Source organism: Hypanus sabinus, chromosome 5, assembly GCF_030144855.1.
Source record: "Hypanus sabinus isolate sHypSab1 chromosome 5, sHypSab1.hap1, whole genome shotgun sequence".
In the NCBI taxonomy this organism is placed as follows: Eukaryota; Metazoa; Chordata; class Chondrichthyes; order Myliobatiformes; family Dasyatidae; genus Hypanus; species Hypanus sabinus.
In genome coordinates this window covers 129,446,016-129,471,496 of record NC_082710.1, presented here as the reverse complement: position 1 = coordinate 129,471,496, position 25,481 = coordinate 129,446,016, and the positions used below count along the sequence as shown (strand labels likewise).

Below are 25,481 nucleotides of genomic sequence, written 5' to 3'. Positions count from 1 at the left end.
TTAAAGGCTTAGTTAATGCATGTTATTTATATAATTTGTTATATTCAAGTACATTTTATCCTATATAATGTTTGTCTTATGATTTTTAATTTTACGTCATATTTTATAACTATTGATTATGTTTATTTAATTTATGTTAATCACTTAGAGCCTGTTTCTTAATAAACAAAAGGAACTATATAAATTATTATTATTATTTTTAAGAGGGAGGGTTGGGTGAAATTATGGGAAGGAGGAATTGATGTGTTTGCCAGGTTCGAGGCTGTCTAGACAGAAAATGACGTGTTGCTCCTCCATCCTGAGAGTGGCCTCATCGTGGCAAAAGAGGAGTCCATGGACTGACATATTGGAACAGGAATGGAGATAAGAATTAAAATGGATGGCCATTGGGAAACACTGTTTTTGACAGATGGATAGTTAATAAAATCTAGGATATGTTTATCACTTGAACATCAATGCTCTCGGGTAAAACGAAAATGATTAATATGTAAATTTTAACTGGACCAAGCTTTTTGGTCAGGTTAGTAATTGTGCCTACAATTTTAACAACGTACAAATTTTTGTCTTGCATTCACAGTGGCATTCCTGTTTAACTGGATTGGCTTTTGCCTCTCATTCTGTCTCACCAACACCATAGCAGGCCGTTACGGTGCAATTTGTGGTTTTGGATTGTCGCTGATAAAATGGATTTTGATTGTCAGGGTAAGGAGCATTTTGCCTGTTTCATGCCTGAACTTTATGGGATCAATACTACTTTCTGCCCTAAAAATATTAGTACTAGTGGTTAAACACTACTCTGATTTTTTTTTATTATCAAAGCCAGCCTTTTTCCATCTCTTTCCCTCTCGTCAAAGATTTTCTGAAAGCCCACCTCTTTGTTTATTATTGATTCTTCCTGCTTTGCTATTTAATGTTAATTGACCAGGTCCATTATTTGTATTCATAAATGACTCAGATGTTCATCAGAATGCTGCTGCACAAATTCAGTTAAGTTTAGTTCTTGTCTGACCTCCAGACTGTGAAATTGAGAATTGTATTAAGGGAGTGTGAAAAATAATGGAACCATATGTTAGAAGTAAAATAATGTGAATTTTGAAAAGGATGCAAAGACGTTTATGTGAAAAGAAGTGATGAAAACAGATAAATCTATGGAGTAGTATAAAATGGTTACAGAGGACCACAGATGATGATATTGCAATATAAGCAATTGTAGATTTGGGACAGTAGATTTCATCACTTTCTTGAGGGCTAGGGCAAGTGTTTGCAGCTACAAAATTCCACCAGTAGATGGTAGTGGTGTGGAAGGTATCGGAATTATTGGTCTAAAAGCAACCATTTCTTAGTAAATGGTGAGCTGGTATTCATTTTTGAAGTAAGTAACAACTGTAATAACCAAGTCCCATCAGTGAATAGTTCAGTCAGTTTACACACTGTCTCCTTGATGGATGAAATTGTAAGTAGTTTGAATAATTGTTAAGAAAAAATCTGATGAGACTTTCATTCCAGGGCACGTATAGCGATGATTAAAATTTACCATGATAAACTTAAATGCACAACAGTTATAAACTCAAGTAAATAATTGCTGCAATAAATGATAACATTGAAAGTAAATTGCTGAATTTCATTGGAAGTATTTTTGAATAGAGTCATTGTGGCAAAGGAGGAGGCTGTTTTGTTGAATCCATTGAGGATTAAGAGGAGAAACTAAGGAGAGAACATAAAGTGGGTTGTATCAGTTTGCAGAAGTCAGATTCAAAATTTCAATAATACTCATAACTCAACAGAGCTGCACTTCTACTGCACAGTTTACCAGTTTTAGAAGGTTTTGCTCTGTGTTGAGATTATGTAACAGCAATATTGTTTCTATTTTATTCAGTTGTAGAGTGTGGGTGAAAACCTTGTACACTTTCATACAACTGAATATGCAATAGTATGAACCATGAAAGTGTGGGAGTAGTGCCACCTTTTAAGGTAAGAACTGCTGGATTACTTCCACCAAGAACGAAAATAAATGAGTTGAGTTTTTACATCATGTAGGATTCCATTTATTAATGGTAGAAGATTATTTCCAGCTTTATTTTTGTTAAATTTTAATTCTCGAGCTGTCTTGGGATTTGCGTGCATTGTCGGGTTAATTGATACTGCTGAAGGATTACTAGCCTAGTCATGTAATCAGTGGGCTTGACAGTCTTTTATTCCCATTCCCCCTTGTCATTTAAAACAGATGCCAGCTTGTTTGTACACAGTTACGGGATTTATTAAAATGACTGCTATTTAAAAATTGGCAAATAGACAGTAGCAGCAGGCATGTGCCCTGATTCCTTTGCGTGCATACGTTATAATTTGACAGGATGTCAGATCATATTCTGGGGAAATAATGTAATGAGTTGCCTTTTATACTACCATTGATAATAACTTACACTTTTCATGTGGTGTCCTACTCCCATATTGATGTTTTGGCTCTAATAGGAAATTCTACAGTTCCAACTTACCACTGCTAATCACACAAAACTATTTGTTGTAGTATTGAAGGGGGTTTTCCCTCTCATTCTCTAACTAAATTTGTGCAGGTACAAATTTCACAGATTTAACAGATCCCCGGTACTTGATGGTAGCAAACTGCTATTTTGAGTTATTCACAGACAAGCCTGAACGTACTCCTACATGTAATTTGGACATCTTTTCAGCAGTCACGGGTTGGTTGGCAGGAATGAGGAACTAATTATATTACCCTAGTTAAAATCACCAGATGCAACAAGGATCTCTGATCTGCAAGGTTTGACATATAGGCATCGAGAGTTTTTCTTTCTGCATTTGAGATGTTCAATTTTGATCCCCTTCTAGATGGTACCAGCATAAGTGTCCTGGCTGATATACTGTTAACGTGGCAGCCAATGCACTATTTCTGGCATCAAACGCAGTAATGGCTGTCTTCCATAAAGAGTTAAACATGGATGAATGTTGCAGCCAAGCCTTCACTGGCAGAATGACATTTTAGACATTGGAAATGTATGCTGTCCTACTGATTCCACACCACTGCTTGTATGTACTGGGGCGGATTGTTTCTTATGCCATAACTGTCAGGGTTTTTTTTAAGCTAAGCACTATTGGCAAGGTAAGTTTTTCATTTATAGTTTTGGCTTAAAGTTTGGTCTCAGTCAGTGCCAGAGGATTTTATTTGCCATTATCAAGCACTCTGCAGGTGAAACTACATGCACATGCAACCTGGTAGTTTCTGTGCTTCAAAAATGCCAAATGGGTGAGAGAGTCAATATATTTATAGAAAACCCCCTGGCAGAATGTACACACTCTACATAGAAGCCACCAGAACTCAGCATTGAACCCTGGTCAGTGGAACTCTGTGTGTTCCAAAAACAAATGCCAGAAGTCAAGCAGCATCTGTGGAAGGAAAAAACAATTAATGTTTCAAATCAGTGACCCTATCCTTGTGCTGCCCACTCTTCTTAGCGTATTTTTCCTAAATGGCTGTAGTTTTATTTAAATTCCATATATGCTGTCCAAAATAGTAGTCATGAAATTAATAAATAGTTTTAAAGATTCCTTTCTTATTAGTCTGGTCTGTCTTCCTGGAGAATTAGGACTAGATAATAAATGCTGACATTGTCAGTGACATCTATATTACAGTGAATGAATGAAAAGAGAGAATATTTTCTGGGTGATCTGCACCTGAGTTTGAAATACTTGTTTAGATTGGTGTTCAGCTCTATATTGTTTTTTCCCCAGTGGTGATTTTGCACTGGTACTAAGGGAATTCTATTTTGGGATGTTGAGGAATTTTGGAATTCACAATGAAATCATCTAATAAGCTTATTTGCTGTTTTGTGGCAGCAGTGCAGTGCAGACAATACAAATTACTATTTAAAAAATAAATGATGCAAAAGAGGAATAGCAACATAGTGTTCTCAGGTTCATTGATTGTTCAGAAATCTTATGGTGGAGGGGCAGAAACCATTTTTGAAATGTTGAATGTGGGTCATAGGACTTCTGTCTGTGCCTCTTTGATCGTAGTAATGGGAAAGGGCATAGCCTGAATGGTGAGTATCCTTAATGGTGGATGCTGCCTTCTTGAGGCATTGCCTTTTGAAGATGTCCTCAATGGTAGGGAAGTTTGCACCTGTGATGGAGCTGACTGAGTCTACAACTCTCTGAAGCCCCTTACAACTATGTGCACTGGAGCCTTCGTACCCGATGGTGACGTAGCCAGTCAGAATGCTCTCCATAGCACACCTGTAGAAATTGAGTATTTTTGAGTGTTCGTGAGTATTTTTGGTGATATTTGCAATATAGTAATTGAAACACTTAAGGGAACTGCTGCTTTCTATTCAGTTTTTTTTTCTCCTTATTGATGTCGCTGTTTTTGACAGATAAATCCTCCAAATGCTAGGTAGCATTGGTTCTATCTCAGTGTTTCTGTCTTTCTGGGATGCTGATAGGAATAAAGATTCCCAGTTTAAGATTACACTGACATCCTTAGAAAAGGACATCTTTCATTTGCCATTTCACAATCCTTCCTTATTTTCCTTTATGTCTTGCCAGAAGCAAGTATATCTGATTATCTTTTTCCAGTTTAGTACTGGTTAAAATGGTTGGTGCTTTGAAGCATTTGCAGATCTCGTAAACTGTATAAGAATGCTGCACCATGAGTGATATTGATTAAGATGTCTTTACAGGAAAGTTCATTTTTCTGTTATTTAATTTCGGTTCAATTCTAATCATGCAGCTGACAGAGCTGTTGCCAAGTGGCTCCAGTGACTTGGGTTTAATCTTGATTTCTGATGTACTTCTGTGTGGAATATGTATGTTAGTTTAATTCTGACTATCAGTTTTCTCCCACATCCCTCCCAAAGCTGTTAGATCAACTTGCCACTGTAAATTGCCCTTACTTCTTAGACAAGCCAAAAATTAGTGTTGCATTAATGTAAATGGCTGCTTGATGGTGAGTGCGGACCTGGTGGTCACTGGGTTAGTCTGGTGCAATGTGACTGAAACATTTTGATCAAGAAGGTGTATTTCATATGTGTCTTGGAATGTTCATGGGCAAGAGGTAAAATGTTAAAGATCTTCATTGTTTTACGTATTCAACTGGGAAGCAACTTGTTTCAATATAATCTCAAACTTGCTGGTGTCTTAATTTCTTGAGGTAAAACTATTTAGTTTTCAGTATTCTCAATATTGTCTTTGGTTTGGCCATTTATTTTGCAGTAGATTTGTCTGATGAGACTTAATAGCAGTTCTACTTCTGTGATTATTTATTTTGTCATTTAATGCAACTTAGATGCATTAAAATTGTGTCCCAAATTCAGCTTCTGTAGCAAAATGTCAATATACTCCTACAGTTATAAACTTTTTCTCCATTTAAATTCAGTGGGATAATGTATATTATAATGTATATTTTATAATGGTTGTAAAAGGAGAAAAGTAAGTAAAAGAATTTGAAAGATCTTGAGCAAAATGTGTAAATAAAAGCACAACAAAAATCTAACAAGAAACTTGACTTGTTTTGAATAGTAACCACAGTGGGGTGTCTGATTAACCTTTTTATCTTTTGATTATTGATGCATGCAGTCTGGTTCCAAGGAAGGCACAGTACCTGTTCCCTTGTAACAACACAGCCATGTCCCCTGGCTGCCTTTTGAGAATTTTTTTGCAGCACTAAGAATCAAACCATCATAGCTCAGCTATTAACAGGAAGAGTTGAACTCTGCTGGGAAATGAATGCTGAAGTGTCTAGTTTGAAAAATAAAAGACTTTAATGAGTTTGAGGTCTTTTATGGGACTGGTATCCTTGGCAGTGATTAGCAGCAGGGGTGCTTAAGGTCAAAAGCTCTTCTTTCAGGAGGTCATTGTAACATCCCACTCTGATACGATTAAACTAATATGGATGTGGTGTTAATATCAAGAGCAGTGGGATGCTGTATTCTTATGCCAAAGACCTGATTTTGTTAGTAGCTATATGGTGGCATTGTTCAAGCAGTGACAAAGTAAAGCAGGAAAACTGATTGCTCATTCAGTAGCAAAACAATAGGAGCAACAGGTTATTAAAAGTAATAGCATTGATCCTGATTATGGATCAGTGGTCTTGTAACAATGCTGGAGAATACGTTTTTAAATCTTGTGCAGCTAGCAGGCATAGCACCAACCCAGTGGATTAGAAAGTTATGTCCATGGTGTTCAATGATCTTAGAAACATAGAAATCCTACAGCACAATACAGGCTCTTCAGCACACAAAGCTGTGCCGAACATGTCCTTACCTTAGAAATTACCTAAGGTTGTAAGTTGAAGTCAGTGGACAGAAAGCTAAGGCAATAAACCTCTGTTGAACTGTGCTGGTGCAATGAAAAGTCATTCAAGTAATTTACTATTTTGAAAATCTCCTTTTATAATCAAATTGTAGTTGAACAGATTGTTTCATTAGAATAGATTTTGTGGCTAGTCTCTTGTTCAAAATTCAGGAAAAAGAACTAACAAACAAACTATAAGGCTCATTTTTATTGCATACTTAAAGAGATGCACGATGTCAGATGTTAACATTTTTATAATAGTATAACTATTATTCTATTGTAGATGTAACTCAAGACCCCGGCAAATATACAAGGAGAGACAGGCTAGCTTTTCCTGGTGGAAAACAGGCTAAGACATGACCTAGTTTTATAAAATTGAGGGGCAATAGATGAAATGGGTTGTCACTGTCTTTTTCCCAGGGTAGAGGCATCTGAGGCTTGAAGGCATAGGTTTAAGATGAGAGGAGAAAGATTTAAAGGGAAACTGAGAGGCAAGATTTTCACAGCCATAGGCATGTAGAATAACCTGTCATGAAAAATAGGGATGTATAAAATAACAACATTTAAATAACTTTTAGACATGTACATGAATAATTAGAAGGATATGAGCCAAATACAGGCAAATGGGATTGGTTTAAGAAGGCAGCATGGATGGGTTGGTCTGAAGAGCCTGTTTCTAAGCTGTGTAATTGACTTTGACTGTACAATAGTTTAAATATGACTCATGTAAAAATCAATATGAATTCATTGAAGTTTTTTGAAGATATTGAAAGTGCCAAGTAATATAATCCCAAATGAAGGTCAATAAAATGGGGAGCCCACCCTGCCATCAAATTGCTGTTGCAAGTAAAAATATTCTCATTCAAAATGTCTCTTCCAATAATGTGCTGTAACATGGAAAAAGATTGGAAAATTAAACCTGTACTGTACATAAGTTGTTATGGTAATATATTGTTCTTCTTTTTCAGTTTTCTGATTATTTCAATGGCTATTTCAATGGTCAATATTGGCTTTGGTGGATATTCCTTGTTCTTGGTGAGCTGAACTTTATTTTCCACAATCTATTGTCATATAGTTAAAAGAATATGCCTAAATCCCATAAATTGCATATATTTTCTGTGGAGGGCCTTCACTAGAGATTTTGTTTTTAATTTGTTCATTTTTGAATAATTTTATGCTTAGTACAAATGGCTAAGTTGACATTTTGTATATTTTTGTAAATTGTTACATTGGTTTTGCATGTTTAAGTTTGCATCTTCAGAAAAAAGTTTTTAAATCATACAGTATTTGTCAGAGCATTGTCTTAAACAAATTAAGATATAATCCTAATAATTTCAGTGTTTCAGGGGAATTCATTTATTTTCTTACTTACTCTGCCAAAATTGGAAAGAGAATTCAATAAGTTCCAGTTATATTTTGGAATGAAAAGTACCTATAGTTTCTCTTTGTTTATCTTTTTAAATCTAGCTACGGTACAACCTGGCTGGTAGATATTCTGGCTGTCAAGATTAACATGTGAAATGGTCTCCTATATTATGTTTGGCAGAGAATTCCTACCACTTGCTCTGTAAAACTAGTTTTCCTTATGTCACTTTGTTCTTTATCCAATCCACCAATGGGAGCAGCTTCTATATGCTCTCTCTGTCAAGAAGTTATTCTATGTATAGGTCCTCCCCAGGTTATAGCATGCTTCATTCCTGTGAATTGGTCATAAAACAGACAAATCGCAAGTCAGAAATTGGCTACAAACTAAATCCATCCACTGCTCTTGCAATTGCTTTTTCATATGTACAGGTTGTACATAAGTCAGTTTGTAACTTCGGGAGGTCCTATATACACATCAGAATTTTAACTATCCCTTACTGTCTCTGCTGTACCAAGAAGAACAACTGCAGCTTTCCCAGTCTGATTATATAACTAAAATCCCTTATTTCTGGAATCACTTTGCTCAATGACTTCGTCCCCCTCTCCAAGATCTTCATAGCATTCCAAAAAGTGTAGTGCTCTAAACTTGAAATGTTTGTTCCCAGGATGACACCTTCTCTTTCAGGGGTGTTCCCCTTCTTCAAAGAACAGGGTTTCCCTACCTCCACCATTCATGTTGTCCTCATCTGCATCTCCTCCACTTTCCGGGCATCCCATCTTCCTGCTGCCTTAGTAGCGATTGAGTTCCTCTTTTCATGATATCATAAGGCATAGAAGCAGAACTAGGTCATTTGGCCCATTGAGTCTGCTCCACCATTCAATCATGGCTGATCCTCCTCCCTCTCACCCCCCCCCCCCCACAATCCCCATTGCCCGGCCTTCTTCTCTTAACCTTTGATTCCAATTAAGAACCTATCGATCTCCGCCTTAATTACAGCCAATGACTTTGCTTCTATAGTTACCTGTGGTAAAAAATTTCACAAATTCACCACCTCTGGCTAAAGAGATTTCTCCACACCTCTGTTTTAAATGGATGCCCCTGTATCCTGAGGCTGTGCCCTCTTGTCCTAGACTCCCCCACCATGGGAAACATCTTTTTTCACATCTACTCTGTCTAGGCCAGGGGTCAGCAACCTTTACCACTGAAAGAGCCACTTGGACCCGTTTCCCACAGAAAAGAAAACACTGGGAGCCGCAAAACCCGTTTGACATTTAAAATGAAATAACACTGCATACAACGTTTTGTTTTGCCTTTATGCTATGTATAAACAAACTATAATGTGTTGCATTTATGAAATTGATGAACTCCTGCAGAGAAAACGAAATTACATTTCTGCATGCAACAAAAACATTTTGACCTCCGAAAAAAAGACGTTGGGTTGAAGGTTATTTTTAAGTAAAATACTCAACGTCTATTTGAGTCCTTCTTGTATTTATGAAAAATGCCAAACTTAAATTTGCCGCCAGCAGCAAACCAAAAATAACGTCAGCCAGCTGTCAACCTGAAAAATAAAAGGACTATTTCACTGAACAATGAAAACATATGAATATACGTAAAATAATAGGCAATTAAAATATTTATCATCCTTGTTCAGGTTGACACACCTGACAATGCAGTCGTATTCAGTAGGGATGGATCGATGCTTAGGGGAGTGACCAGGAAGGATAATGTGTTTTTTTCCTCTCTGAACTCACAGAAGCGTTTCCCAAACGATGTTTGCATTGCGATGATTGCAGAATGTAAATGCTCCGAATTTATCATGTCGTGACCTTGTTTGAACTCTCTCAAATTGGGGAAGTGAGACAATGTGCCTTTCTGTAAATCTCTGGCAAGCACTGTCAACTTGCGCTCGAATGCCAAAACATCCTCCAACATGTGCAGGGCTGTACGTCCTTACCCCGTTGAAGAGCTGTGTTCAGCGTGTTCAGGTGCGCTGTCATGTCTACCATGAAGTGTAGCTTTTCCAGCCACTCTGGCTGTTCCAGCTCAGGAAAGGTGAGCCCTTTGCTGCCCAGGAAAGTTTTCACTTCTTCCAGACACGCGACAAAGCGTTTCAGTACCTCCCCTCTGGACAGCCAGCGATAAAAACACGTTGTAGCGGTGTGCTACACGCAGTCAGTAAACTGCAAAGATAGCTTTATTCGAACTAAACAGCCTTGCTTTTAAGCCTCCCTCAACCCGCCCCCCATGGGCGCGGATGCTGCAAAAGACAGGTACTCACAAACCCCCGTAGGCTATCTCCCTTAGCCTGAACGCTGGCTAATTGTGAGCCGGTTCGGATGTGTCAGGAAATGGGTCGCCACAACGTCTTATTTAGATTGTACAAGATCACCATAATCTTCAAATTTAGATTTACATTTCAAAAACTAACAAACTAACATAAAATACATTTTAATTAAATACTGACCATGTAGTGGTGTGCTACACGCAGCGCTAAAATTACGACACGGAGTCGGTAACTGCAGTCGAAGGAAAAAACTTTATTCGAAATCTTCAGCCTCACTTTTAAGCCTCCCTCAACCTGCCCCCCATGGCGCAGAGGCTCCAAATTTCTGTGCTCGCAAACGCCCGTAGGCTATCTAATTGTGAGTCGGTTCGGATGTGCCAGGAAAAGGGTCGCCACAACCAATTATTTCCCAAAGCAACAGGGAGCCGCAGCACAGACGTAAAAGAGCCACATGTGGCTCCGGAGCCGCGGGTTGCCGACCCCCGGTCTAGGCCTTTCAACATTTGAAATGTTTCAATGAGATCCTGCTCATCCTTCTAAATTCCAGTGAGTACAGCCCTAGAGCCATCAAATATTCCTCATAATAACCTTTTCATTCCTGGAATCATCCTTGTGAACCTTCTCTGAACCTTCTCCAATGCCAGCACATCTTTTCTTAGTTGAGGAGCCAAAACTGTTCACAATAATCAGGGTGAGGCCTCACCAGTGCCTGATATAGCCTCAGCATCACATCTCTTCTTTTATATTCTAAATCTCTTGAAATGAATGCTAGCTTTGCATTTGTCTTCCTCAACACCAACTCAACCTGCAAGTTAACCTTTAGGATCTTCTGCATAAGGACTCCTCAAGTCCCTTTGCATCTCTGATTTTTGGATTTTCTCCCCATTTAGAAAATAGTCTGCACATTTATTTCTACTACCAAAGTGCATGACCATGGATTTTCCAACATTGGTATTTAATTTGCCACTTTCTTGCCCATTCTCCTAATTTGTCTAAGTCCTTCTGCATCCTACCTGTTTCCACAACACTGCTTGCCCCTCCACCAATCTTTGTATCATCTGCAATATGGCAACAAAGCCATCTTTTCCATCATCTAAATCATTGATATACAGCATAAAAGCAAGTAGCCCCAACACTGACCCCTGTGGAACACCACTAGTCACTGGCATCCAAACAGAAAAGGATCCTTTTATTCCTTCCCAGTGCCTCCTACCAATCAGTCAGTGCTCTAACCATGCTAGTAACTTTCCTGTAATAGGCTCTTAACTTGGTAAGCAGCCTTGTGTGGCAGCTTGTCATAGGCCTTCTGAAAATCCAAATGTACAAAATCCACTGCATCCCCTTTATCTATCCTACTTGTAATCTCCTCAAAGAATTCCAACTGATTTGTCAGGCAAGATTTTCCCTTAAGGAAACCATGCTGGCTTTGTCCTATCTTGTCTCCATACCTCATCCTTAACAATTGACTCCAACATCTTCCCAACCTCTGAGGTCAGGCTAACTGGTCTATAATTCCCTTTCTTCTACTTCCCTCCTTTCTTAAAAAGTGGATTGACATTGCAATTTTTCCAGTACTCCAGAACCATACCAGAGTCCCAATGATTCTTAAAATATCATTATTAATGCCTCCGCAAACTCTATACTATATCTTTCAGAACTCTCGGGTACAGTTCATCTGGTCCAGGTACTGTTAGATCTTTAAGCTTTTTGAGCACCTTCTCCCTTGTAATAGTAACTGTACTCACTTTTCTTCCCTCATACCTTTCATCACCTGGCATACTGCTATTATCTTCCATAGTGAAGACTGATGCAAAATACTCATTAGTTCATCTGCCATCTCCTTGCCCCTCATTATTATTTCTCCAGCCTCATTTTCTAGTGATCCTATATCCACTCTCTTTCTTATTTTTTATATACTTGAAAACGTTTTCTATCCACTTTGATATTGTTTGCTAGCTTGCTTTCGTATTTCATTTTCCCCGTCCTAACGATTCTTTTAGTTGCTTTCTGTAGATTTTTGCTAATTCTTGCTTTGTTGTATTCTTTCGCTTTTACGTTAGCTTTGACTTGTCAACCACGGTTGTACTATTTAACCATTTGAGTATTTCTTTGTTTTTGGAATACGTCTGCCCTGCATCTTCCTCATTTTTCCCAGAAACTCAAGCCATTGCTGCTCTGCTATCACCCCTACAAACAACCTCTTCCAATTTACTTCGGGCAATTCCTCCCAGTTACAATTCCACTGTAATTTCCTTTACTCCTCTGAAACACTGATGCTCAGACTTTACTTTCTCCTTATTAAATTTCAAGTTGAACTCAATCATGTTATGATCACTCGCCCAAAGGTTTCCTTTAACTTAAGTTCCCTAATTGCCTTCGGTTCCTTGTATAACACTTAATCCAGTATAGCTGATTCCTTTGTAGGCTCAATGACAAACCACTCTAAAAAGCCATCTCATAGGCATTCAACAAATTCACTTTCTTGAGATCCATTACCAATTTGATTTTCCCAATCTTGCCTGCATGTTAAAATCTCCCACTGCTATCATAACAATGCCATTTTGACATGCATTTTCTATTTCCTGTTGTAATCTATAATCCACAACCCAGCTACTGTTTGGAGGCCTGTTTATAACTTCCATCAGGGTCCTTTTACCCTTGCTGTTAGTAAACTCAACCCACAAGGATTCAACATTTTCCAATCCTATGTCACATCTTTTACTGATTTGATGTCATTCCTTCCCAGTAGAGGCATGCCATCCCCTCTGCGTACGTTCCTATCCCTCCGATACAATGTGTAACCTTGTGCATTCAACTCCCAACTACAACCATACTTCAGCAATGATTCAGTGATGGCTGTAACATCATACCTGACAATCTGTAAAAGTGTAACAAGATCCACTTTATTTCTTATATTCCATGCATTGAGATATAACACTTTGAGCACTGTATTTGCTACCCTTGTTGATTCTGCATCCGAATCACACTGCTTAAGGAGGTGGTGCAGGAAGGACAGCTTCAGATTTTTGGACCACCTTCCAGGGAAGTTGGGACTTGTACATAAGGTATGGTTCGCACCTGAACTAGAGGGAAGGTTTGTTAGTGCTGCACGGACAGATTTAAACCAGAGTTGCAGATAGGGTGGGAATTATTGCACCTGAACAGATAGTGGTGTGGTTTTGGAGAAAGATGCCGTTAAGCCTGTATACAAAGTCAGGAATCAAAAGGTTGAGCATGGAGGGACTAATGTTCTGAACTGCATTTATTTCAATTCAAGGAGTATTGTAGGAAAGATAGATGAGAGGGCATGGATCAGCACATGGATTTAAGACATTATTGAGACTAGTAAATCACTAGTGAGACTTAGTTACAGGAGAAGCAGGACTGGCAGCTCAAGGTTCTGGAGTTCCATTGTATTAGACATGATAGTCGAGGGTTTAAAGGGGGAGGGATGGCATTATTAGTCAGAAAGTTTGTCACAGCAGTGCTCAGTCAGGACAGACTGGAGAGCACATCTAGTGAGACTTTATGGGTAGAGCTGAGGAAATAAGTAGGGTATGACCACATTAATTGGATTATATTGTAAATCACCAAACAGCTCACAGGATTTAAAGAAGCAAATTTGTAGCGAGATTGCAGATCGTTGCAAGAAATATGAGCTTGTGATAGTAAATGATTTTAACTGTACACATATTGACTTGGATCCCCATACTGTAAAAGGGCTGGATGGGATAGAGTTGTTAAATCTGTTCTGGAAGGTTTCCTTAATCAGTACAAAGATCCCAGTGAGAATGTGTGTGATACTAGATCTATTAAAGAATGAGACAGGGCAGGTGCATCTAGTGATCATAATGTTATTATGGAAGAGGATAGGTGTGGTCCTCAGGTTGAGATTCAAAATTGCAGGAAGGTCAATTTTGATGATATCAGTAAGGATCTGGTAAATGTGGATTAGGACAGGTTGTTTTCTGGCAAAGATGTACTTGGTAAATGGGAGGCTTTTTCAGTAGAGTTTCTATGTTCTTGACATAATAAAAATCAAGTAATATAGGATTTGGAAACCTTGGTTATTGAGAGATAATAAGGTCCTGGTTACAAAAAAGGAGGTGCATAACAGATATAGGCAGGCAGGAAGAATACATGGAGCCAAAAAGCATGGGGGAGAACTTAAATGGATTTTTTGCATCTGTATTTACTTCAGAAAATGGACCCAGAGTCTATAGATGTGAGGCAATGCAGCAGTGAGGTCATGGACCCTATGCACATTAAAGAGGAGGAGGTGTTTGCTGTCTGGAGGCAAATTAGGATGGATAAATCCCCAGGGCCTGAGAAACTGTTCCCTTGCACTATGTGGGAGGCTAGTGCAGAAATTTTAAAAAAACATCCTTAGCTATGGGTGAAGTGCCAGTGGATTGGAGGATGGCTAATGTTCCGTTGTTTAAGAAAGGCTCTATGAATAAGCCAAGAAGTTATGGGCCAGTGAACCAGACACAGGTAGTGAGAAAGTTATTGGGAGGTGTTCTAAGGGACTGGGTACATAAGTATTTGGATAGAAAGGGATGGTCAACATGGCTTTGTGCGTGGTAGGACGTGGCTGACTAATCTTATGGAGATTTTTTGAAGACTTACCTGGAAAGTTGATGAAGGCAAGGCAGTGGATGTTGCCTACATATATTTAGCAAGGCCTTTGACAAGTTCCCGCATGGGAGGTTGGTCGGGAAGGTTCAGTCTCTTGGTATTCATGATGAATTGGTAAATTTGATTAGATATTTGCTTCGTGGGAGAAGCCAGAGGGTGGTAGTAGGTGGTAGCCTCTCTGACTAGAGGGCTGTGACTAGTGATGTGTCACGGGAGTCTGTGTTGGGTCCATTTTGTTTCTCATCTATATCAGTGATTTGGATGATAATGTGGTAAACTGAATCAGCAAATTTGTAGATGATGGCAAGATTACACATGTCGTGGAGGAGGAAAACTATCTTAAAGTTTGCAGTAGGATCTGGACCAACTGGAAAAATCGGGAGAAAGGTGGCAGATGGAATTTAATGCAAACAAGTGTGAGATGTTGCACTTTGGGAGGACCAACCAAAGTAGGTCTTACTCTGTGAGTGGTAGGGCACTGAGGAGTGCAGTAGAGCAGAGGGATCTGGGAATACAGATCAGTATCCTTAAAAGTGGTGTCATAAGTTGATAGGGCAATGCATTGAGATTGGAACTGGGGTATTATGTTGAAATTGTGTAAGATGTTGTTGAGGCACAAGTTAGAGTATTGTGTGCAGACACCTACCCAGAGAAAAGATGTCAGTAAGATTGAAAGAGTGCAGAGATAATTTACAAGGATATTGCAATGACTTGAGGTCCTGAGTTAGGAGAAGGTTAAATAGGCTAGAACTTTATGCTGTAGAGCATAGAAGAATGAGGGGAGATGTGATAGAGGCATACAAAATTAAGAAGTATATCAATACAGTAAATGCAAACAGGCTTTTTCCAAATAAGGTTGGGTGAGATGAGAACTAGACACTATTGAAAAGTGAAATGTTTAAGAGGAATATGAGAAGGTACTTCACTCGAGGTGGTGAAAGTGCGGAGTAATCTACAAGTGCAAATGGTAGTTGCGGTTTCAATTTCAACATTTAAGACCCATTTAGACATGAATGGGAGGATTATAGAGGGCTGTGGTCCGGGTCTATGTTGATGGGGCTAGGCAAATTAATTGTTTGGCACGGACTAGATGGGTCGAAGGATCAGTTTCTGCGGAGTAGTGTTCTGTGACTCTATTCCATCTGCCACATCTTTGATTACCTTCAACATTACATTGGGCATCCTTGTCACTGCCCTTTCTACCACCAACATTGTCATCTGCGAATTTAGTAATTATTCCACCTTCAGGTCACCCAAATCAGTAACGTATATGATAAACAACAAGGGATGCAGCTTCAGTCTCAGGTGTGCACCCTTGCTGGCAGGCATTGTGCCAGCAAGCCAATTTTTGTATTGCTTTGGCTAGCTTGCCTTTGATCCCATGTTTTCTAATCTTCTGCACTAACCTACCACATGAGATCTTGTTAAAGGTCTTGCTATCATCCACATAGATAACCCTCTTCGTCCCGACAAAACTATTAAATTTGTAGGACATGGCTTCCTATGCCCCCTTTTAATGGTTGATAGCTTTAATATTTTGCGTAGTTCTATTCTTTAACGCAGTTTTATAAGTGTGCTAGTGCAGATATTGTCACTGTTATTGTATGTGCAAGTAAAACAATTTAGCTGGAATCAGAATTGCAGCCCACTGATCAGGACTACATGAGTGGTAATGGGCCAGAGGATCTCATATGATTTGCATCATATTAGATAAATAGTATAATGTGCTGTGCAAATGGAAAGAAGAAAATAATAGCATACTTTTTAATGATTGGCTTTTGAATCTTAGGAAGACTTGATAAATCTTTGTTTTGATTGTAAGTTTCATGAGTACACTATAAGAAAAAGTCTTTTTCACTGGATGATTTCAAGGCAATATTTTATGAAAGGTTTAGACTGGTATCTCAAAGAGGAATAACACAAGATATTCCCAGAGAGAACTTCAATAAAATTAGTTGATGACGTTATTTCATAAGGCAGTGTTTAACCAGTGATTTCGAAAGTCATCAACGGGTGATGGGTGAACGGAACTTCATGTGTATTAGAGCCCAGGCTGCAACGTTGTTCATGGCTTTGAGATAGGCTTTGAGATGGTTTTGAGATAGGGCTTGGAAGGACAATCCAGAAATTATTGTGGTAGTTGAATTTCAAATAAACAAAAAATTTAACCTGCAGATGAACTAAAGTAGGATCAATTGAATGATGTTACTGAGGTGGACCTTTGCACAGCATATGGTCAGAAGCATATATCAGAGTTGTAAGTAATGACTTTGGAGTCAATGAACCAGTCCGCTTCAGGGGATAAGAGGTGAATAGGGTCAGCAACTTTAAATTCCTCAGTGTTGTCATTTCAGAGGATCTGTTCTGGGTCCAGCATGTAAGTACCATCACAAAGAAAGCATGGCAATGCCTCTACTTTCTTAGAAGTTTGTGAAGAGTTGGCATGTCATCTAAAACTTTGACACACTTCTACAGATGTGTGTTGGAGGATGTTGACTGGTTGCATTGTGGCCTGGTATAGAAACACCAATGCCCTTGTACTGATAAATCTACAAAAAGGTAGTGATTGAGGCCCAGTCCATCATGGGTAAAGCCCTCCCCAGCATTAAGCATGTCTACAAGGAGCACTGTCACAGCAAAGCTGCATCCATCTTCATGGACCCCCAACATCCAGTCCATGCTCTCCTTTCACTGCTGTCATGAGGAAAAAGCCTCAGGACCCACATCACCAGGTTCAGGAAGAGTTATTACTATTCAACCATCAGACTCTTTAACCAGAGGTTCAGTTTCACTCGCCCCATTACTGAACTGGGTTCATTTTCAAGGACTCTTCGTCTCATGGTCTGAATATTTATTGCTTGTTTATTTATTTATCTCTTTCTTTTTGTATTCACATGGTTTGTTGTATTTTATTCACATTGATTGTTCACCTTGTTGGGTGTGCCTGTAATTGATTCTATTGTGTTCCTTCTATTTATTGCGGTTGCTTGCTACAATATGAATCTCAGGGTTGTATATGATAGTAAATTTACTTTGAACTTGTAAAAAGAGCTGTGTTATCTCTCTGTTAGGGGTAGAAATCCACCTGGAGCGATTAAAGCATGGATCTTCTTAAGGGTCAGATTGATTTTAGAGAAGTCTTGTGCAAAGATATTGGAAAGCAAAAGGCATTTGAATAAAGGTGCAGAAAAAAAGCAATGTTTTTTTTGTGGAGTGGGATAATGACAACAAACTTGAAGATGCATGATTTGTTTCCTGAAGGTCCCAAGGCGAGATGGGAGAGAGAAACAATAGGGAACAAAAAAATTAGCTGGAGCCTGAGAAAGGGTGAGGAGGATGTTTTAATGAGTTTGAAAGGGATTGAAGCAGCTGATCTCAGCACATTTGTTGGAGGCATAGTGGAAAAAACAGAGGATTTTAAGAAGGAGGTTTGAAATAGGGAGAAAAGATCAGAAATTATCTTCGTATTCAAGCATGATCAATTTAGTTGTCTGTCAAAACCATCTTAGTCTGCTTTCCTGAATCTTTGCTGCTACTCCCTGATAATTACAGCTGTGTCCATTATAGGGACTCTGTAAATAACCTTACCAGTTTTGGACAAGAAAAGTGGAAACTTGGGAGAATTATTGGCAGATGTTTTGTTTATGAAGCCACATATCAGCTTCAGAAAGGAAGGAAAGAATTCCTGAGTAACATTATAATTATAATCACAAAATATTAACATTTTATTCCCAGTTAAATTATTTATAAAGGTTAAATGTTGTGTTACGAACCCCGTAACTGGATCACTTACCAGTAAAGATAGAGAGGTCCGTTGAAGTCTGATGATACGATTTCTAACAGTATTTATTAGTAAAAATACACAAAAATAATATCAATGCAAATATACAGATAATATATGTCATCAATACTAAATCTAAAAGTGTGGGTATAATAATAATAAGAAATAAGCTCTATCGTTGTCTAGGGGATAACGTATTGTCCGAAGGAAATATAAAGTTCACTCAGTTCATGGAGGCTGCAGCCTTTGGGGACCGCTGGGTTGCAATGGTTGGAGAGAGAGAGAGTTTTGGGAGAAAAACTTGCCAGCTTTCCTTTTATAATTTCGATCTGTTGGAGTCTCGTTGGTGTGGTCTCTCCTTTAGCTAAGCCGTTCTTCCATGATGAGCCCGCCACCCTGGCAAGGGAGGACGCACACAAGCTCTCACCGGCGTTCGCTATAAAACGCTGTCACTGGATTTCCAGTGTTTCTCCTGGTGCATCTAAAGGGGTTGTTCCCCAGACCCTCTTTTATCCTTACTCACAGGGTCTCAGATGTCAATCAGGTTGGGATGATGCAATCCCTCAACCAGCCCACTCTGGTCGTCCCCTGAGGGGCTTCAGTGAATAGTACAGTACTCAATACACAATTCTGTCTCCAAGGGCGATAGCCGTTATCAGTGGTTCTGTTTTTGCTGAAGCCAGGACACATTCCAAACCTCGTGGATTCTGCGTGTCTCTCTCTCATTTCCTGGGTCCCAGACTCAAATTAATAGCGAGCTTGCGATTCTCAAAAAGGAGGGGGCGACTTTGTACCCTTCGGCCCCTCAGAGTTGCTGCACATTCATAACAGTTGAAAGTGGAGGTGGCGGGGTGGGGGGGAGACACAGGATTACTTCTTAATATAGCTTCATTTAATCAACCTAACCTGGGTATTTCATCATAGAATCTGAAGATGATCTTGATACTTGAGACAAGGTAATGAAATTCTTGGAGTTTTGTACTAGTTGTAGAGTTTGAATTTGGTTCTTATTGCCAAAAATGGATTACAACTGTGTTATTATCGATAATATAGAGAACTTGTATGAGAGGGTATTCATATTCCACTGGTTTATAACTATTATCATCATTCAGGTGCCTTGCTGTTCGGCATGGGTGATCATGTCTCTCTATCCTTCACAGTCCCTGACACTCTGAGTTGTAGTTGTTGCCTCCCCTTTTTCTAACCATGATGTTAATCCATCTATCATTCTCATTCTGTCTGCCTCTGCTTCTTTTTCCTTCCAGCTTTCCAGTTGTAACTAAATGTTCTAATGTCTCTCTGCATGATGTGTCCAAAGAATTTTGATTGCTGTTTTCTGATTTTTTTTAAGTAATGTACATTTTGTTTTCGTTCCCTATAGAACTTTTTCGTTGGTTTTCCTGTCCGTATATGATATGCATAGCATTCTTCTGAGGAACCACATCTCTGCTGCATTGATTCTTTTTTCCAGTGCATTTGTGATGGTCCATGACTTGCAGCCATACATCAACTTAGGAAGAATGTAGCAGCTGAGAGTTCTAAGGCGGATGTCAATTGCTATTTTCTTGTTTGTTAGAATGTTTCTTATTTCTGTAAATGCTGTTCTTGCCATTGCTATTCTTGCTTTTATGTCTGTTTTCGATTTGCCATCAGATGTTACCCATGATCCAAGGTACTTGAAGTTGTGAACTTGTTTCAGGATTTCATTTCCCAATACGATCCTACAGTTTGGGATATCAGGTTTCTTTGATATTACCATTACTTCAGTTTTCTTTTTGTTTAAGGTTAGGCCAAGTCTTTCGCTCTCTGTTGATGGTAGATACTAGTTTCTGTAAATTTACTTCACTATTTGCTATCAGTGCTGTATCATCCACATAGCAGAGGTTGTTGATATTGTATATTATAACTATATGGATTACAAAACTTCTAGTCACATTCATTGTCATCTTGACAGCATTGGATTACAGGTTTTCAAATGTAAAAATTTGCTTCGGCAAGGAAACCTCATGAGAATTACTGCTGTTCTCAGAGAAGAGATAACTACCAGTCCACAGCTAGAAGGTTCACCAGACTGATTCCTGGGATGGCAGGACTTTCACATGAAGAAAGATTGGATCGACTAGGCTTATACTCACTGGAATTTAGAAGATTGAGGGGGGATCTTATTGAAACGTGTAAAATTCTAAAAGAATTGGACAGGCTAGATGCAGGAAGATTGTTTCCGATGTTGGGGAAGTCCAGAACGAGGGGTCACAGTTTAAGGATAAAGGGGAAGTCTTTTAGGACTGAGATGAGGAAAAACTTATTCACACAGTGAGTGGTGAATCTGTGGAATTCTCTGCCACAGGAAACAGTTGAGGCTGGTTCATTAGCTATATTTAAGAGGAAGTTAGATATGGCCCTTGTGGCTAAAGGGATTGGGAGTATGGAGAGAAAACAGGTACAGGGTTCTGAGTTGGATGATCAGCCATGATCTTACTGAATGGCGGTGCAGGCTCGAAGGGCCAAATGGCCTACTCCTGCATCTATGTTCTATGTTTCTAGGACCTATAAGAGATAACTACCAGTCCACGGTTGCAGTGAGAGATGCATATCTGGTGGCATCGAAGTGCTCAGCTTCTAAAATTCTATGCAGGGGGCCAATAATTTCAAGACTAGTAACTAATCAAGATTTTCTAGATTAACATCATAATGTTAAATTCAATTGAAAATATCCATGACCATTTTTTAATGTTTGCCCTCCAGGTTAGCATACAGTAATCACACATCCAACAAATTGTTGGAGGAACATCAGGATATATAGAATTTAGACCCGAAATAGCCAACAATTCCTTTCCTCCCAGATATACTGTTCTATTCATTGAGTTTCTCTCGCAGATTATTTGGTGTTCCAAGTACCCATGTAATCCAAATTCCAGCATTTGCAGCCTCTTGTGCCTGCAAATCATTACTCATGTTGCGTCACACTAATTAACTTACAACTTTGTTTCCTTTTGAAAACATTGTGAATTGGCCCCGTTACAAATTGTCTGGGTTTATTGGTGGCACAGGTGCTGCTTATAAAATTAAATTTGTTTGAAGGTTGTTGCTATAGAGGACAGTTGTCAGGTAGATTGCTGTTAGAAAAGGAATTCATTTCATTCTGTACATACAGCTGTTTCTACCTTGTGCAAGTATGAGTGAGAAAATAGACCATTGGTACCATTGGAACAATTTTCTTCGACCTATTTAAACCAATTTGTTGAAATGGTGAGGGAGGAAGGTGTGAAGTTATGCTTTCTGCAGGATGAAGTATGGGAATCAAAGCTGCTATTTGATCTGTGCTTCTGTACTATGAAAGCAAAGGAAGTGTAGAAGCCTCAACTGGGTTTGATTATTTGTACTTAAAGTGAATGGAGAATCTCTGACATTGAACAAAATTGAAGCAAGAATAATTTGGTGTTTTGTGCTGGTTTTAAATTGGTAGTGGTAGCCTAATTTTTAAATATCCTGAAGCAAGTTTATAAACCTTTACTACTGCATAAATCTTTCTTTATTCATGCAGTTAGGAGCACCAAAAAAAAGTAATGGAAGAACACATCAGATCAGGCAGCATCTATAGAGGAGAAAAGTTAGTCAATATTTAGCGTCAAGACCTTTCAGGACTATGGTCGTCACATTGTTAACAACATAATTTTCTTACAGCCATTCCAAATTAAAATATATTTATATATTTTTCTTCTTATTCCTTTTGGGACTCTGAAAGTCATTTGTATTTCCTTTCTCTTCAGGGTTGCTGCTGTTTTTCAGAGGTTTTATCAATTACCTGAAAATCAGAAACATGTCTGAGAACATGGCTGCAGCACACAGGACCAGACTTTTCTTCTTGTACTAGAGGTAATGACACGTTCCAATGGCAAAATGAATAATGCTGTGACCTGTTTTACTTTATTTCTCCCTCAGTTGTTTGATAGCTTCCTTTTCCTTAAATGATTTTGTTCGTTCATATTTGCTCAGTGATCAAAAACATTTCATTAGCACTCCACTACTGCCTTATAATGCCACCCTACTTTTAAGTACCCAAACATTGTTATGAAAATGAATCCTCTCCTAGGTACAGAGCCAGGGATGGTAGGAATATGGCTATGTACGGTACTTATGTTCATAAACTTTCTTTAAACCACTGAATCACGTCTCCATAATCACCACCAAGAAGAACCAAGGGGAAGTATTTAGATTTCAGGTTCAAGCAATCTAACTTCATTACCAGGCATTAACATGCATCAGGGCTTTGATGAAGTGAGAGGAGGGCATAGTTAACATTCAAAAGTTGTAGAATAATTAAATTGTTGGCACTGCAGCTTCTTCATTAATAAGAGGGATATCTAGAAGAGGTTAAGTAGAGAAATGAGTGTGAACTGGACAATAAACTTGAAATAAACTAGAAGGTGCTGGGTGCTTCATGGTCCAAAACCTTTAAGGCCTTTAGTTTTTGTGCCACCCCCCCTCTCTGACTACATGTCTTTTGTTATTATTTTCCCTAACCCCATTCTATCCTGACCTGTGTCCCATTTTACTGGTAACATTACAGTAACACTGATGTCCTGGCTCCCAAGATCGAATTGCAGCTGAAATGTTTACTTGTTCACTAACTGTGGAGATCATTTCCTATATGTTCCTGTCTCTGGCATTGTGCTGCCAAGTGAGAATCACATGATTATTTCATTAAGTCCTGCCATTAATTTTGGCTGGGTACCAACATCTTCAGAAATGCATTTGAATGGTTCATATCACCTTCAATATGTTTTAATAACTAAAATGTATTTTAATAAATATAATGTATTTTTAATGGTCAAATTATGCCTAGTTTAATAAAAATATAAGTTCAGGACGTGAATAAAATGGAATGTTTGCAGTCAAATATTTTAGAATTAATTCAAAAATAAAATACTGCCAATGATGTAAATCTGAAATAAAACAGAAAATGCTCATAAAATCAAATAACATCTTTGAGAAAGAAAATTGAGTTGAGATTTCAGGTCAGTGATTTACCGGTGATTTTATTTCATATTTGGTATTTTGGTTGGACTTTCCCTGTTCCTTACCTGGTGAAAGCTGCAGGATTTTACCACAGAATCAGTATCAGGTTTATTATCACCAACCGGTATGTGACGTGAAATTTGTTAACTTAGCAGCAGCAGATCAATGCAATACATAATATAAAACAGAAAATAATAATAAATAAGTAAATCTTATTCAGTATACTTTATACAGTAAATGTATATTGAATAGATTAAAATGCATGCAAAAAAACAGAAATACTACCTATTTAAAAGAAAGTGGGTTAGTGACCAAGGGTTCAATGCCCATTTAGGAATCGGATGGCAGAGGGGAAGAAGCTGTTCCTGAATCGCTGAGTGTGTCCTTCAATGATATTGCCATGGTGGACAATTGTGACCGCTCTGCACCTGTTCTAGTGTAGATATGCACAGAATGTTGATTGCTCAGCTTTGTGTAAAATGAATGTTCCCCTAGGGGAAATAGTAAAAAAAAAATCTGATCAAAACAATGCAACTACTCCACATTTTATATCTATATATATCTTTTTGCCTTCAGAAGAGCGCCGCTGTAGAAGATTGGAAGGGAAATGTGGACGGTGAAAGAAATCCCAAATGATTAATCTCATAATTTTGTATCTTCTAGAATGTGGCTAATGAGCAACTTGAACATTCCTTCCTAATGTGAACTGTCCAGATATGCTTCAAGCTGCCAAGTTATTTGCTTGTAAAACTACTGAAGAATAAACAAGATGAGTTACCACAAAATCTAAGCAAAGTACTGAATTGAAAGACTCATTATAAGATGAGTCAATTTTCTGAATTGCTTGATGGTTGGAACTTAACCTTTCAGGTTTGAAATTAAAAGTGAATATACATAAAGCCCTTTTTGAAATATTAGTAAATTCTAATCTACAGAATGCTACAGAAAACCTAGTGAAGCTTTCATTGTTCCATGAATTATAGACCAAAAGATTTACCCCTCAGTTGCTAATATGTTTGTAACTGGATATCCAAAGGGCTTTGCCTTTTTTGCCTACCTAGCCATAATTTTGGGGAAAATTAATTGTTCCTAGAATTATTTAAAATTATTGTTTGAAATTTTTAATTAGTCCTTTTCCCAATTAAGGTGAAATATTTGAAAAAAAGTTTACTGGATTTGAAATTAGAGGTCTATTGACTTTCTTGACATGCCTTTATAAAACTTGCAGAGCAGGAAGAAATTCCACATATTTGTATGGTTTTAAGCTTTTGAAATGGCTTTGCTGGTTTATTTCATTATTCACATTTTACAGTTGACAATTGCATGACATGAAACTGCTTTGCTTACACAACTATTCTCTTATCAGCTCAAATGTTGCATCAAATTGCTAGAAAAAATGTAACTGGAACTTAATTTTAACTTTAAGATAGATTGTTACAATAGCTTTTTACACCCTGTTATGAAATGCTTCATTTGCCTGATTTTCTTTTAAAGTTGATCATTGAATCAAGCAACTTTTTGAAAGGATTGTTCATTTCGACTTAATGCTTTTTTCAAAAATTACTTGAAAGGAAGTCAAAGAAAGTCGAGAGTAATTTAAAAGTATCTGAATCAGTGATGGTGATTTGTTGAGTTTGCAAAGATGTAAGTGCAGAAATCTGCACATAAAGGTTTGATGAAAAATAAATGCTGATTTGATAATTTACTTTGGTTTTGTCTTCAACAATTCACCAACATAAAAAATACAGTTTCATTTTCTTTTCTGAATTTGAATAAAAATGTATGATTTTTTTGGTAAAAATGCTGATTTGTATTTATGTCTAGCTAATGTGAGAGTATACACCTTGCTTTCAGAGAAAGATGTGCTGTATGTGTGATATTTTCCTTAACAAGCAAGTTAATAGATACACTGGCTTTGGCCATTGGTTTGCATAAGAATTTCTTGGAGTACACATCGTTATGTGAACTGTAGCTCATTGACATTAAGAAATCACTCTTGTCAGTGATGATAAAAGAAAATGATGCAGGGCATTGATTCCAGTTTTATACATGACTTGTATACTCAATGGCATCTATTAGCAGCAGTT

General features: G+C 38.1%; 1 protein-coding gene across 6 annotated transcripts in view; it reads left to right on the top strand.

Moving 5' to 3' along the window:
- The window catches only part of ndfip2 (Nedd4 family interacting protein 2), an 81,756-nt gene extending 56,657 nt beyond the window's left edge, over nt 1–25,099 (top strand). For 4 of the 6 annotated variants that reach the window (XM_059970389.1, XM_059970390.1, XM_059970386.1 and 1 more), the window contains 4 exons: nt 578–702; nt 7,272–7,338; nt 22,146–22,251; nt 23,971–25,099. In XM_059970389.1, the coding sequence (XP_059826372.1) occupies nt 578–702; nt 7,272–7,338; nt 22,146–22,249 (296 nt within the window). In that variant the 3' untranslated portion in view covers nt 22,250–22,251; nt 23,971–25,099. The remainder of the gene's footprint in view (nt 1–577; nt 703–7,271; nt 7,339–22,145; nt 22,252–23,970) is intronic. The other 2 variants (XM_059970388.1, XM_059970387.1) reach the window with 2 other exon arrangements.
- The last annotated feature ends 382 nt before the right edge of the window (nt 25,100–25,481 follow it).